The sequence below is a fragment of the Ammospiza nelsoni genome, chromosome 2 (genome assembly GCF_027579445.1).
Source record: "Ammospiza nelsoni isolate bAmmNel1 chromosome 2, bAmmNel1.pri, whole genome shotgun sequence".
NCBI lineage: Eukaryota > Metazoa > Chordata > Aves > Passeriformes > Passerellidae > Ammospiza > Ammospiza nelsoni.
In genome coordinates this window covers 15,421,060-15,436,244 of record NC_080634.1, presented here as the reverse complement: position 1 = coordinate 15,436,244, position 15,185 = coordinate 15,421,060, and the positions used below count along the sequence as shown (strand labels likewise).

The window sequence follows — 15,185 nt, the reverse complement described above, 5'->3', positions numbered from 1 at the left end:
ATCTTTTCGGGAGAAGCATGAACAAGAAGTGCAGTACCAGCTCTTCTGAGACAGGATCTGGAGCCATCAAGGCAGTGAGTCCTTCAGGCAAGTCTTCTTGCCCAACCATTCACAGTGGAAGCAATATTGATTTGATGATAAGCCAAGGAGTTTTGGGGCTGGGAAGGCCACTGGGTTTTAAACCAGGCTCATAAAGAAAACAAACACAAAGGATACATTGAAGAAGACACACAAATGGAGAGATACAAATCAATTTTATTTTATAAAGACAGATGAGCTTTCCTGCAATTGCCAACAGAGTTTAAATGTGTCATTTATTATGCAATATTCTGGTCTTGCTTATTTTAAATACCTGGTCAAGCAAGGATAAACCAATGCTGTTGTGCTTGCTATAAAAATATAGTGGGATCTGATATTCCAAAACTAATATGCTCAAAAATCTTAAGGATTTCTAATGAAGGATTAGATTGAGATTGCAATGAAATGCTTTCTTAATTTGAAGACAGTTGCAGACTTTTAAGTGCCACAGCTGTGCAGGAACTGAAAGGCTCTTGAAAATTGAACATACACTGTGATCCATTATGTCACCCTCAAACCTCCTGTTTGTTTCTCTTCCACTACACTATTTCCAAAGTAATTTACAGGGGGTGAAAAAAATAAACACGAAAAGGAGAAAGCTATGACACAGCTGCAGTCTGTACAACCCCCTTCCTGACAGCCACAAGGAGCTGGTCAATGCTCCATCAGCCCTGTGATGCTGTCCCACCTCACACCACCTGCTACATGGAAAGTGGCAGAAGTGCAAGAGAAACACAGGGATAATGTAAGGCTAACTAAAGATAATCTATAGAAAGTCCATCTGAGCAGCTTTGTGCAACAGATGCAAAAATCAACCATAGTGTTTAGCACATTACCAATTACAAGGGTTAAACAGGAACAGCCACACAACATTGGAAAGGAGAACTAGACTTCATTTGGTTTGTGCAACCTGAGAAATAAACAACTAGTGGAAAAAAAAAGTCCCACTGATGCTGTACAAACCTACTTTCACATGTTGCTAAATTGCCATGTTCACCTACAAAATGCAGTGACTTCACAACTATTCTTTGGGTTGCTCTGAAAAGTCACCATCCCACACAAGTTGATGCTTTTCTGTTATACAGGAACACGAGTGTGTGCACAAACAGGCCTGTGCTGCCTCGAGTATGCCAGCCCCATCCCACATGGTGCAAAACTGACCTAAAGTTACTGAATTTCACCTGAAATTACACTGGTATCAGAAGATGGCACAGGGCCCAGGACAGGCTATCTTACGCTCATCACTACGAAGTGCTGTTCTTACAGGTGTTTATTTCTCCCTCTCTAGGCCAAAGGACAGCAAGAGCTTCCTACCCATTCCTTTCCAAAGCTTCTGCAGCGCTTCCTTCAGGGAAGTTTTCATGAGGTTTGAACAGAGGAGCTAATCTGGGGGAGAAGATATTCATGGATGTGTCCAACTTTGTACTGAACATGAAATCATGTTCAGTGTCTCAAAATCAAGGTTTCCAAGTGCTCCCATCTAGCACATCATCCTGGGATAGACCAAAGCTAGCAAACTGCTGCAGAGAGGCTCTATCCAACCACTCAACTGCGCACACAACCATTAAAAGCTAACTGAAGAAATGTGAATATAGTTTTAATACAATTATTAAGGCGTTACCTGGAAAAATGCATATTCTAGAACAGTGCTATTATGTATACTGGTTCTCACAAACACATCTTTTTTGACAACAGAAAGCTGAGATTATACATATCCATGTTTTTTAAAAGTTAATTTCAGCTAGCCTTACAGTGAAGTTAGGAAAAGACTAGGTTGTGGGTTCAAAAGAAAACATAAACCAGGGAGAGAAAAAAAAGCCAGACAAGATGAAGTATTTTTATTCTGCTATATACTTTTATATTTCAGAGCTCACAACTGAGCTCAGATTCTTGGGTATACAATATAGAAAGCAAGAGCAATGAAATCCAAACTGAAATACATACCAGGAATCACAAAGCAGGCTGCAAATTGCTTTCTCATTAGTGCAGCTGAACACATGTGGCAGTGGTAACCGACTCAACAGCAATCTGCACCTCCAGCAAACCACTGGAAGTCTCTCCCCTCAAAGTATAGATGGTTAAAAAAATAAAAATTCAGATGAATAATGTTAAGTGCCTTCTTTTCACAGAGGATGGAGCAATTCCACACATTGACCTAATTCCAAAGTGCTTCATTCCCAGTCTGGGTTTTTGGAAGATGTCTGAAGTGTCTCAGGGCACACTGTCCCCACTGCACACCTTGGAGGGCAGCAGCTGAACCCCACGTTGGTACTGGGTTCATTAAGTCTCTACTAATGAGATCTGTGCCCAGCCTAAGTGGGGAATGGTCAGGCTGAGACTATTACACAGAACCTTAGAGGTGGTTTATTCCTCAAGGTTTCCACTGGTAGGAAGAGCAAGTTTGGAGGAAAAGAAGAGTGGAAAAACCCCCAAATGTCATTTCTGATTAACCAGGTGCAAGGAAACTACAAAAAAAATCACACAGGTGCTCATTCTCTGGCAAGTTCACACTGCCAAGTGAAGACTCCTCAGTGCAAACTAGAACTTCAAAGGCTACAGAGCACAGCCAAAATAAAGTTGTCCAATTGTACCAAATTCATGGTATTTCTCTAATACTGACTACACTGCTCAAGCATACACAGGAGTACATGGGAGAATGTAAAGACATCTTACCATAAAAATATATTAAATTAAAGGGTTTTTCTTCTGAAAAGATTAAAATAAATTTAACTCTAAATAATAATTAAGAACATAAACATTCATAGAGGAGGCTGATCATCACTAGAAGTTGTTTTCAGAAAAGCCTTTGTAAATGGATTCCAATGCCCTAGGAAAAAAACCCCCACAAAACCTTCAACAGATTATAAATACCAGACAGAAAAGGACTTAAAGCAGAATGAAGTTACCTGGGCTGTGAATACACCATGATCCTGTGTTATTGTGCTCAAGTCCATTTGTCTAACACCATAGGAACAACTTTAAGCTTTTTTATTTTCATAATTAATATAAAGAATAAGTGCAATTTTATTTCTATTTCAGATCACTGATTTCACCTCAATGTCTGCTATCAAATCTCCGTGCGAGCTCACTTGTCCGAACTTTTGCGAGGTCTGCGGAAGCTGGACATGTTCTCGTTCAGTGCACAGATCCTTCGAGAGAACTCCTCAAACTCCCCTAGCACTTGTTCATCACACTCAACCGCTACAGCATGTTCCACTGGGATGGAGGTAAAGTCTTCCAGCTGATCTCCTGTGCTGAACCCTGTTGCTTCCATACCCATGATCTCCTCTGCCTGCTCCACGGTGCAGCAGAGCACGGGGTTGAGCGGGGGCTGAAACTCACAGGGCTGCTTGTTGTTCATGGGGCCAGAGCACTCGCCAGGCAGAAACGCCCCATTTATTGCACTAGAACGTCCTAGGAAAGGTTCCTGCCTGTCCTGGGTATTGTTTAGGCTTCCATTTTCTCCATTTAAACTACTGCACAAGTCCTGGCCTTTTTTGGTATTTCTTTTGGAGGAGTCCATAGAGGTGTCCAAGGAAGAACATATGGGTCCAGGTTTTTTATCCAGCTCTCCCACACAGGCTGTGACAGCAACAGGCTGTGTTAAAGCAGAGTTGTAACTAGGAGGAGGAGTTTTGTACTGTAGTCTCTCGCTTCCTGTGTTGGCTCGTTTTCGGAGTCCTTTATCTGGAGAAGGAAGCCCACTGGAAAAACCAATATCCAATCTGCCGAAGCTAGAGCTCTGTCTCTTTGGAACAGGAATTGCACTGGAAGTATGGTGTCGATCGCTGTAAAAGAAGGGAAGAACAGATCACACCCATCAGGCACGCTCATGAGCAACACAGATGTTTAACCAAAGGCTGAAGCAACTGTTTTATCACAACTCCAGGCTCCATTTGGCCAACTTCTATCCCAAAGAGCTAAAACCCCAAACATGCCATATGAACCACAGAAGACAGCCCAGGGAACAGCTGTAGTGAAAAACAGGTTTTGTAGGAACACTTACACAGCTCTATGGTTTGGCAAGCCAATCACCCAAGAAACCATCACATTATGCTAATTCACACTGTTAACACCATTTTATAGGACTGAGCTGCACTTATGGAATATTACTGCTGACCATATATTTACGTATTTATGGCTTGTATTGGGTCATCATAAACTCTTCAAAAGTGAGTAATAACATCTGAATTCTCTATGAGCAAAGAATCGAACAGCAGACTTCCCTGACAGCTGCACAAAGGAGAAAAAGCACAACAACTTCACTATTTACAGAGGGTTACTCTTGCCAGATCTTCTGCTTTTCTGTGCCAGTCATTCCAAAACTCTTTGGACAATTGCCAACCTCTATTTCTTAAGGAACATGAACCAATCAAGCCTAATTTACAAGTCTAACTTACTGTAGTACAGTTCTACAAGCTACTTTCACTGTCTCAAGCTCTGTAACTTGGAAAATCCACTTTACGTCATCTCAGGTGTGTTATGAGAACTTTCCTTCATCAGCTCAATATTTATGCGACTATATCACCACCCTATATATAAATAGCATGCTATACATTAACATAAGCAGCTGGTTCATTTTCCTCCCGAATTAAAAAAAAAATTAGTAAAAAACCAGCTATTATTGATCTACTGAATATACAACTCTAAGATTCAGCCACTGTCAGGATGTCCTCCATGAATTTCATTTAAAAGAAACTCCTGCTCAAGGCCTGATACGTTTTGTCTGGCACGGGAAAATCTTGTGTCATGGTTTAACAGATTGTTTGGGGTTTTTAGGCGGGGAGGGAGTCCATGGGCTGCGAGGGTGGTTCCCTGTGGGGATCTGGCACACCCAATCAGTTGGCTAGTTTTGAAGATCAACCCCCAGTTAAACCACTTAAAAGAGCTGCATAGACCTCTGTGAAAACATATTTAAGGACAGGTAAGCCTGTGAAAGCTCTATTGCTTCTGGCCTTGGAACAGGTAACTGGGAGCTGGCCAGGCTGGGCACTGCTGCGATGTATGCCCCTTCCCAGGAAGCCTGCCAGACCCCATCCCTGTGGGGTGGCTGGGGCCCCTTCCCAGCAGTACCAAGCCACCTCCTGGAAACCCCACTGGTCCTTTTTTCTGGCAGCACTGCTGGGCCATGCCCTCAGGGCCCATCCCAATGCCAGGAGCAACCATGTGGCCGGGACCAGCACTGGGAATGGCCCCATGACCGGTGCTGGAGGGGCCCCTGAGGCTGGGAGCAGCCACATGGCTGGGACTGCTTGGCCAAAATCAGTGTGGCTGGGGCACCACTGTGCTGCAGTGGCTATCTCAGCATGGCTTGCAATGAAGTTTGTTTGCTTGGCTGCTTTTAGCCAGCCATGCAGCAGACAGAAGGACAGAAGCAGCAGCTTTTCTTTTTTTTTTTTTTTTTTTTTTTGGTGCCTGTGATGTCATACAAAAATTTGTGCTAAAGGAAATTAAAACCATAGCATCTTGTATACCAAGCCAATTTTGGGCAACAAGCAGGAATAGGCTACGTGATAAAGAATGGAGATTCAAACACCAGGAGGACACTGTCTCATGGGATGTATATTTCGAGGATTTCTTTCCTTCTGACAAGACCCCAGCAAGAGGCACTTGATAGCCATCATTAGAAGTTTATCCCTGAAAGTTTTCACCTGGCAGGATTTCAGGAATTATCCACCGGTTCTCAGAAACGAGGTAGCAAGAAAGAAAAAACTATGATAATATGCTAAAATATGCTAAAGAAGAGCCCCCTTCCAGAGTCCAAAAGACTGTATAAAACAGATCCCTTTGAAATGACATTTTGGAGACCCACAGGGACTTTGGTGCGATAGAGGCCAAATCCAAAGTCTCCCTGACCCTGATCGCCTGTCTCAGAGTTGATTCGCTTGTGGCTTTTTCCAAGTTTATACTCTGATAATTTAATAAATTTCCTTAATTGTTAAATTGGACTATTCATTTATAACAGTGCCCCACATGAAGAGAAGACACAGGGTGGTGCCAGCAGCCAGCACAACTCGCACAGTGTCGGTGAAGACCCCGTGGCCAACAGAGAGGCACAGTGAGTGATCCCACCAATGCAGAGCCTGGATGAGATCAACCTTCCAGCACTGCAGAACTCTATACAAAACTGTTTCAGTTGATAAAGCTTGAGAACAAATGAACCTGTGAACACCAATTCTCTCCCAAATCAGGAAAAAGGATGAAGACACGTAGAGAAAACAACATGGGACACTGAGGTCAATGAAGAAGCCAAATCCCAGATGGGAGGAGACTGAGGAGATCCCTTAGTCTTGGGCTGAAATTCTCTTGTAAGATTATGGTTAAGATATAACTGATACATCAGACTTAAATTTTTTCCCTGTAACTCTTGGAATGCATTGGGGGGATGTAGCATTCTATCCACAGCCATGAGCAGAAGCACCCGTGTTGAAGTAAGCAGATGTTGAAGTAGGTTGAACAGAATAAAATGAGAGGGATGAGAAACCCTGCCCCAGGAACAGAATAAGAAAACCTCTGTTTCCTAGAGATGGCTGAAGAGAACTTTTGCTTTTATGCTATAACAGCTCATCCTTAGTACCCCATAAGTTGACATGGCCCATGAAAGCAGCTGTGGGAAAACTGCAAGGCATGGGAGAGACTTTCACACTGCAAAGAGATTTTCCTTTACTTGGGGGCTGATTCACTGTGACCTTAAAGCCAAAGACAACTGTTTCTTGTGGAGAAGTCTCCATGGCATGGCAAGAGAGACTCCTATCCCTAAGAGAACTGAAGAAGAGGTGGCACACTGACTGAAAGTCTCAGGTTTTGTCTCTTTACATTGTCAGTGGGAGAGAAAAGAAGGTGTGGGGGGGATAGGAGAAGTGTTATGAAGGTTTACTCTGGTTTCTTTTTTCTTTTTTTTTTAGATTCCTTGGTTGACATGCACTGAAATGGACTTTAAGGCTTCAAAACCAGGTTTTAAACTGCTGGAGAAATATGGGAGCAGCGTTCAGAACTCTGCCCATTGCTACCAATAAATATGAATAAGATGTGTTGAGCTTCAGTCAGGAATAAATACAGGGATAACATCCCAAATCTGAGAATGGAGGAATGAAGTCAATAGTACGGTTTGTCTGCTTATCAAATATTATCTAAGGCATCTAGATAGAAGTAAATATGTATAAAGGGTTTTGGAAATCAGCCATTGAAGAGTTCCACAGTCACTGGAGAGGAAAAATGAGGCAAGAGTGTTAATCCCCTATTTGAGAGCCAGTTATGATCACTGGGAAAGTCATCTTCCCTGGATGCCTTTTCTTGATCACAGGGGCAACCTAGGCAACAAGCTCAGGCTAAGTGAGAAGTGTCTACAAGGCAAACATGAGAAGATAAATAGCTCTCCTTTAAGCAGAATAATGGACATAGTCTGCAGGCAAGTAAAATAAATCCATAATGACTTATGTGGATTAAATGTTTTTTCCTGTGCTATCACCTCCCTCCAGGTGAGCATGGGAAGTCATGTAGAGGTTTTAGTTCAGAAGTAATGTTTAGACAGAGGCACAGAGCTCAAAAAAACAAAAAAAATACAAGGCTGCTATTAATACCTATGAAAACAAGCAGCTGATGGAGGGTGTCTATTCCATTTGTGTTTTCCTTGAGGCAGTACTGTTACTAGAATTCACAGCATTGATATCAAGGTAAAGTCCAGAGAAAGAATCCCAGAAGGGTCTGGTTTGAAACCAACTTTCAAGACCATCTAGTTCTAATCCCCCTGCCATGGGCAGGGACACCTTCCACTAGACCAAGTTGCTCCAAGCGCCATCCAACCCAGCCTTGAACACAGGCTTCCCCACCTTCACAGGGAAGAATTGCTTCCTAATTTCTAAACTAAACCCACTCTCCATCAGTTTAAAGACATTGTCCATTGTCCTTTGAGCTTCACAGCTCATGAAATTAATAAAAATATTGTAAATGTAATATTTTAAAATTATTTTATGTAATATTCATAAAAGTATATGAAAGAGAATAATTTTAGAAAACTTTCATCCAGTTACTCACACACTTTAATACTGTGAGGTATTGTCCCCAGTGAGAAGGGTTTGGCTTGTAGGAGCACAGCCCTTTACTCTAAGGCACAGCCTTGAGCTGAATTGCTGGTTGGGCTGATTCAGCTTCCAGAAACAATCCCTTGGTTGGTCTCCTGAGACACCAAACAGGTGTGGACATCTGTCCAAGAAGAATGGCCTGTGACTTGTGGAGATTAAAAACTGATTTGATTAACTGTCATTAGGGCCTGATGACTTTTAGTCTAGTGGATGACACTATAACTGGTTACGCATATGGGAATGTACAGTTCCTGTCAGAAAGCAGGATTTCTAAATTATAAAAAAAAAAAAAAAGGCAATGAGAAGCCTCAGGTCACCAATTTCAACGTTTCAATTGTATCCAAATCTCAAAAGCCAATTCTAACAGTCTGACTTCAGCTCTAAGTTTTTCTGGCAGCAAAATGACAAAGTAGCTATTTTCTCCCAAAATACTAATTTTCACTAGTTCCAAGTAGTCACTTTGAGCATTCTTAGCCTTAAGGTGGAAGACACAGACTCCCCACTGTAAACAAGTGAGATAAAGTGACTAAAGTAAGACACAAACATTTCTGAAATTATTTTCTTAGTGAACACATTCTGATTGCAGTTTTGATAAAATGTTTCTTCGGTCAGACTCACTTGTGATTATTCAATCTGTCTGCAAGTGGCTCAGAGAAACTGTAAAGCAATATGAGGGACAAAATACCATTTACAGGCTCAAATATGTATCTTTTCCTCCACACAAAATGTTTCCTGTGAGGAACATTACTGGATCACAGCTGGACAAAATACTAAATTTTGATTGCCTGGCCAAAAGCCAAAACCCACAGCTACAGCTCTTTGCTATGAGAATTCTTTAAAAAACCCACAAAAACCTAAACACCATTTGATCTTTTTGTGTTGTAAACTATGGCCTCATGGCAGTAAGAACAGTAAATGAAGGTGTTTTAGTTGGTTTATAGCTATCTGAAATGCTTGAAGCTCCACGAGCAGTTCAGAGCCAATATCATGTCGACTGTGCTAAAAAGAAGCTTATGATAGTTTCTCACCTTCTTAGAGATTACTGGTAAAATAATGTACAATAGCAATAGGAAGGCTGCCAATATGAGGTTAAGATGAAAGTGCATCTTTTGGCAGCAAAGAAATTTGGCAACACATTTTTAAAAAATGAAATCTTCATAAATCAAGCCATCAGAGTTTTCATAACTAAGAAGTTTTGGGCTCCTCTTGATTCTAGCAGTATATTAATCAAGACACAGCCTCAAAACACAAATTTAAGCCTTGGCACCCAAGTATTTTTGAGGAAAACTTTTAAATGCACCTCAAAAGGGCATCTCCCTGCCTACAGACAAGCCACTCAAAAGGGGTATAGTGTATTTAGATAAGTCTACTGTCTACTTGCTAAGAAAAAATCTTCTTGCTAGTCTGCTCAAGTTTGCAGCATGTTCTTTGCTTTCTGTTAATCACAAATACTATCCCTCATAAGTTACAAAGTGAAAAAAAAGGAAAAAAGCTGAAGAATAGGAGAGAAAATGAGTCAGAGTCTTTTGATTTAATGCAACTATAATCTAAAGAGCCTAAACTTGGGAAAGGTAAATCTGAACGTGCAAAAATAAATACAATTATTTTAATTAAAAATGTTAAAAATGGACAGACTACACGAAAATGGGGATTTGAAGGGGACTTATGAGAAACAGGGAGAGCAACTTTTTAAAAGAGGCAGAGAGGGATAGGACAAGGGGGGACGGTTTTAAACTAAAAGAGAAGAGATTTAGATTAGAGATTAGGAAGAAATTCTTGGCTGTGAGGATGGTGAGGCTCTGGCACAGGTTGCCCACAGAAGTCTGGCTGCCCCATCCCTGGAAGTGTTGAAGGCCAGGCTGGACAGGACTTGGAGCAGTCTGGTCTAGTGCAAGGTGTCCTGCCCTTGGCTGGGGAGTGGAACAACATGCCTCTAAGGTCCTTCCCAATCCAAACCTTTCTATGATTCTGTCTCAAATGCTGGTATAAACTGCCTGCTAACAAGAAAAAGGATTTAAGACAAAATCTGCATAGGGCCTTTTGCATCCACAAAAGCTAACCTGAAAAACTGAGCTACTTTTCTGGAAGCCAGTAAAACTCCAAGACTAAAAAGCTGGAAACAGAGAGAAGTATTTCCCAAAGGAAACAGAAAAGATTTGGGGGACAAAAGTAAACACAGCAGAATATTGGTACCAGGAGAGGTATGAAGATGGAAGCAGAGCTTGCAGATCTGCAAGCTTGCTGCAATAAATCACATAAATTGGGATGTGAAAACATTTATTAATCATTTAAATGTAATGCCTGAGAAACCAAGACAACACAAATCTCACCAGGCTCAGGGAACCAGCCACTAAACCTTGATGGACAAACACTAGACTCTGCAGACCTTCCAAAGGGCCAAAGGCTAGCCCAGAGCTCAAAGCAAAAAAGGGGAACTCACAGAAGATTGAGGGAGACACTTTACAGCCAAATTTGCTCTGATGGATGTATGAAATAAGTGAGCTCTTCTACAAAAGCCATGGAGCATTTTTTGGGCTTACTTTTAATCTAAAATGGTAATGATTATGGTGGTGACAGAACTTAAATTCAGAAAAACCCAGCTAGAGTGCTCAGAAAGGAAACTGAAGATCAGCAAGAGAACCAAACAAATCAGGCAGTGCAAGTGAGTATGTGGATAAGAAAACCTCTTGTCTCTCTGCTCTTATCCTGCAAACAAAGAATAACCTGGAAATATTTTACTGACTACAGCTTGTCAGAGAGTATCAGATGACTCACAGTAACCTGAAAACAAAAAATTCTTTCAAATATTCATTTTAACAGCTAGAGGCTTGTCTGCTTGTTTCAATGTTCGTAGTCAGGTATTATCCACAGGACAGTGGACATCTGTATTCTGCCCAATTATGAAAGTCTAGCCAGTTTTCCCCTCAAGACAGACTACCTGTAAAGCCTCATTTCCATTTATATTATTAGGAAGCATTAAGAAGCATTGATTGGAATCATCAGTTTAAAAAAGAAATAAGTTAAAAATTAACAACTTCTGGACATGAGAAGGAAATGAGGCATAGACACCATGGGGAGAAGGGAATGGAATACTCAAGAAGAATTATGCTTAATATTCCTACATGGAAATATTATCCAGCCAAAAAAAAAAAACTGCTTTCTTTTATTAATGATTGTGCATCACCTATAAAAAACAACAGGATTGTATGGTGGCAAAAGCTCCGAAGCATAACTAAAGTTTCCAGATCAGTTCCTCAGAGACAGCACATGCCAGAAGGGAAGAACAGGTATCCACACTGAAAATAATTCCCATTTCATATGTTCCAGTGTCAACCCACTTCTGTTTATTCAAGACTGTAGTAGACAGCCATGACCTGCACCCCTCCCACTCTACTGATGAGCAGAGAGAAGTGCTACAGATATCACAGTCTGGCCCTTCATTTTCAAATTTTCTAAGGGTATCACACATTATCTGAGGATTTTTATACTACTGTGAGGGATACCACACGAAGACTCACAGTGATATTTTCCTAATGAAGAAGGCTTTTCTTGCTACAGAAAAAACAAAAGCAGGGAGAATCTTTTCAGCTGTGTCTGAAATTACTTACAGAATAAAACTGCACAAGGGGCTGAGCTTCCTTTTCTCAGGACCTATTTACTTCCTCTGTTAGCTGAGCTGAATTTCCATCAGGCAACACTTTTTACAGTATTGCTGAAAGAGGAAACTTTTCCTACTCCTATATTTGTTTTCCCTTGCCAAGACTCCAAACAGCAACCTGGAGGTGAGGGTGTTCAGCCTGGGAGAAGAGAAGGCTCCAGATACTTTAAAGCTCCTGCCAGTGGCTGAAGAGGCTCCATGGGAGCTGGAGAGGGACTTTGGACAAGAGCCTAGAATGACAGGACAAGAGGGAATGGCCTTCCACTGCCAGAGGGAAGGGTTAGATGTAATATTGGGAAAAAAATTTTCTCTGTGAGGGTGGCGAGGCCCTGGCACAGGTTGCCCAGAGAAGCTGTGGCTGCCCCATCCCTGGATATGTTCAAGGCCAGGTTGGATGGGGTTGGAGCAACTTGATCTACTGGGAGGTGTCCCTGCCCATGGCAAGGTGTGGGAACTGGATGATCTTTAAGGTCCTTCCAGCCCAAACCATTCTATGATTCCCTGCGACCTGTTACAGTAGGATTCACACAAGTACTTTTCAACATCAAAATCAATTTTAAAAAGAGGAGAATGTAGGGAGAAGAAACTGCTTTGCTCATGAGAGTTAAGAAGGCAGGAAAACAATACCATTCTATAATTCTATGATTAGATGAGAATGCAGGACAAAACAATTGCTTAAATCCAGAGACTGCATGAGTGCACGCAATTCAAAGAGCATAAATTAAAACCATGTGAATACAAACCATCACTTGTTGAAATCCATTGGGTAGTAAACTGTTCTTCACATTTAATGAAGTTCACCTCAGTTTAAGGAAAACTGGTTAAGCCTCCTGCTCAAACAACTGCTGCAAGATAAACCTAAACTAACTTAAGCCTTAGAACACAGAAACCTGTCTGATTTGATTTTCTGCAGACAGTGGAAGAAGATGAGTCTTAATCCTCCAGAGTGAATCAGAACAGAAGTACATGGGATTTCTGTGGGAGATACTATAACCTTCAGTTATTTATTAATGTAGCTTCTCATTTAGCAACAACAGTGAACATGCAACAGCTATTTTCATTAGCAGCAATTATATTACAGAGAGGTTGTGCTGCTTATCTTTTAGATTCCTGTGCAGCTCACTTGAATTACAGTCAGGGACTGCCCAGGCTACGACTTGTTTACTTGATCAGTTTGGTACAGAAGGTGCACCTGCTACCAAAATTAAATAGTCTTATGACAACAATTAATTCACCTCCCTCTAGTGAAGAACATTGTTTTTTCAAACAGGATTCCCTTGCTACATCAACCTCTGAGAAGGGTTGTGGGCCCATCATATGGAAGAACTTGTAAGAGCGTTAAGAAAACAGTAGAAAGTTGTGGACAGTTACAGAGTCTGTATTTTGGGAAGGTCATAATCTCACCTAGAATTCTCAACTTGTGAAGAGGAGCTGCTTGTTTGAGACAAATCCTTACCTTCAATTTTTTTGTAGTACCCACCTCTTTCTAATAAAGTACAAAAAATACTTACCACCTAACCATCAGTCCAAGCTCCATGAAGTTTTTCAGGTTAGGAAGAGTTTGCCTTAGATCTGGAGTACTCAGCCCATGCTGGTATCTAAGCTACAAAACCAGAAAAAACAATTCCTAAAATTAGCACAGCTTTCCAAATGCCAAAGAATACAACATCATGGTCAGTTAAGTCACTAGGTTTTTAGAAAGTTTAGGATGATTATCCAGCAGTTCCAAGATATATATTTCCCTTAAGAAAATGGTCTATTTACTACATGTATTAGGAAACCCATCCAAGAACAGGGACAAAATAATCAGTCAACCTCACTCTTAAATCTCCTTACACTTTCTCCATTTAGTATCTGCAACAGGAGAGCAGGTTTACAGCTCAATAAAAACACAACCATTATGGGAAGACACCAAATTTCATCACATGTTCTGTATTCATGAATTCCAAATATTAATTTGTGTGTACCTGTCCGTCTGAGTGTATCAGTGTATACTGGAATCAGTAATGGAATTATTACAGTAACATCAATGAGTAAAAATACATATTGTGACACAGCTGATCAATATCTGTGATCTTTACACAGTTCACATCAGCATTTAAACACCTGTTATCAGTATCATAATTAAATCCAGCACCCAAATCACTTCACTAAGATGCTACTTAGCAAAGGGAAAGGCTTTAAACACTGACATACTTTAACCTGAATATTGACTCCTACGAGTTGTTCTTAGGTCGTCCACATGACATAACTGTCACTGGTGAGAATTTTAAACTCTGTGTTTAACAAATTAAAAATACCTCTGAAGAAAACAACACATGGAAGGGAAAAAGTCTTGTCTTTCAAGTTTGAATCTCAAAATTTCAGGGAAATTTTGCAGACAAATGTATCCCTTGTGTAGTTAAAATATGAAAAAAGACCAAACACCCTACATTCCAGTAACTCTAAGGCTGCTAGAATGATGCACTACCAATTTAATAAGCAGTTCTCAGCATACATTAACACACTATAGAAGTCTCTGCTGGACTCCAACACAGGCACACACAGGAGCTGCACAAATTTAGTGCTGATAGAGCTACTTGCTGAAACATGAACAGTCTCATTCAAAGTTAAATTTCTTTTGTTTAGAATCACACACCTGTTTCCACAATTCCTGACAGCAAGATGCAGGAAAGTATCATAGGTTTCAAAAATTTTTGACTTCTCCCAAACAATCAGTTTTGCAGAGAAAAAGACTCTTGAAATTGGGAATCATTTTTGTGCTTGTCTGAGTTTCAGAAAGAATAATTACTTTGGAAGAAAATCACCCTCAGTACTGTATTGTACAACAGCTGGCCATTTATTACAGTTTATTATTTCCATATGGACAAAGCCAAATCATATGGTGGGCTTGGGCTCATATTTTCTGCTACAATGACAGAACCTGGATTAAGACAACCATACAATATAAATTACAAAACCATCACCACATTCTCCTGATGGGATTATAGTGGAATTTGTTAACTGGAGAATTAGCTTGGAGCAAAAGAAATAAAGAAGAAAAAACCCACCAACTCAAAAACTTTACATTTGTTTCTCCTCCAACAACGAAAAGTTCATGGAATACCCCTTTTTATAGTCATTCTTCCATTTTAAGGTTTCAGAGCACAAAAATAAGGTGGATTAAGGGATCTCTTCAACAGCCAAGATTAGAAGAATTCATGGGAGACTCCAGTATCCAAATATGAGCAAAACCACTGCTTCTACTAAAATTTTCATATTTCCAAAGTAGAGATGTATATTAAGTAAAGTTAGGATGCAAGTTTCATGAAACCCCTAGAAAAAGTTATTATTTGGCTTCATAAACTGCATACTATTTGGCTTTGTAA

General features: G+C 40.6%; 1 protein-coding gene across 1 annotated transcript in view; it reads right to left on the bottom strand.

Moving 5' to 3' along the window:
- Positions 1–235: 235 nt before the first annotated feature.
- Positions 236–15,185, bottom strand: part of UVRAG (UV radiation resistance associated) — an 86,858-nt gene continuing 71,908 nt past the window's right edge. The window contains exons 14-15 of the mRNA XM_059466036.1: positions 13,329–13,420; positions 236–3,866 (exon numbers count right to left, since the gene is read on the bottom strand). Coding sequence (XP_059322019.1) covers positions 3,164–3,866; positions 13,329–13,420 — 795 coding nt within the window. The 3' untranslated portion in view covers positions 236–3,163. The remainder of the gene's footprint in view (positions 3,867–13,328; positions 13,421–15,185) is intronic.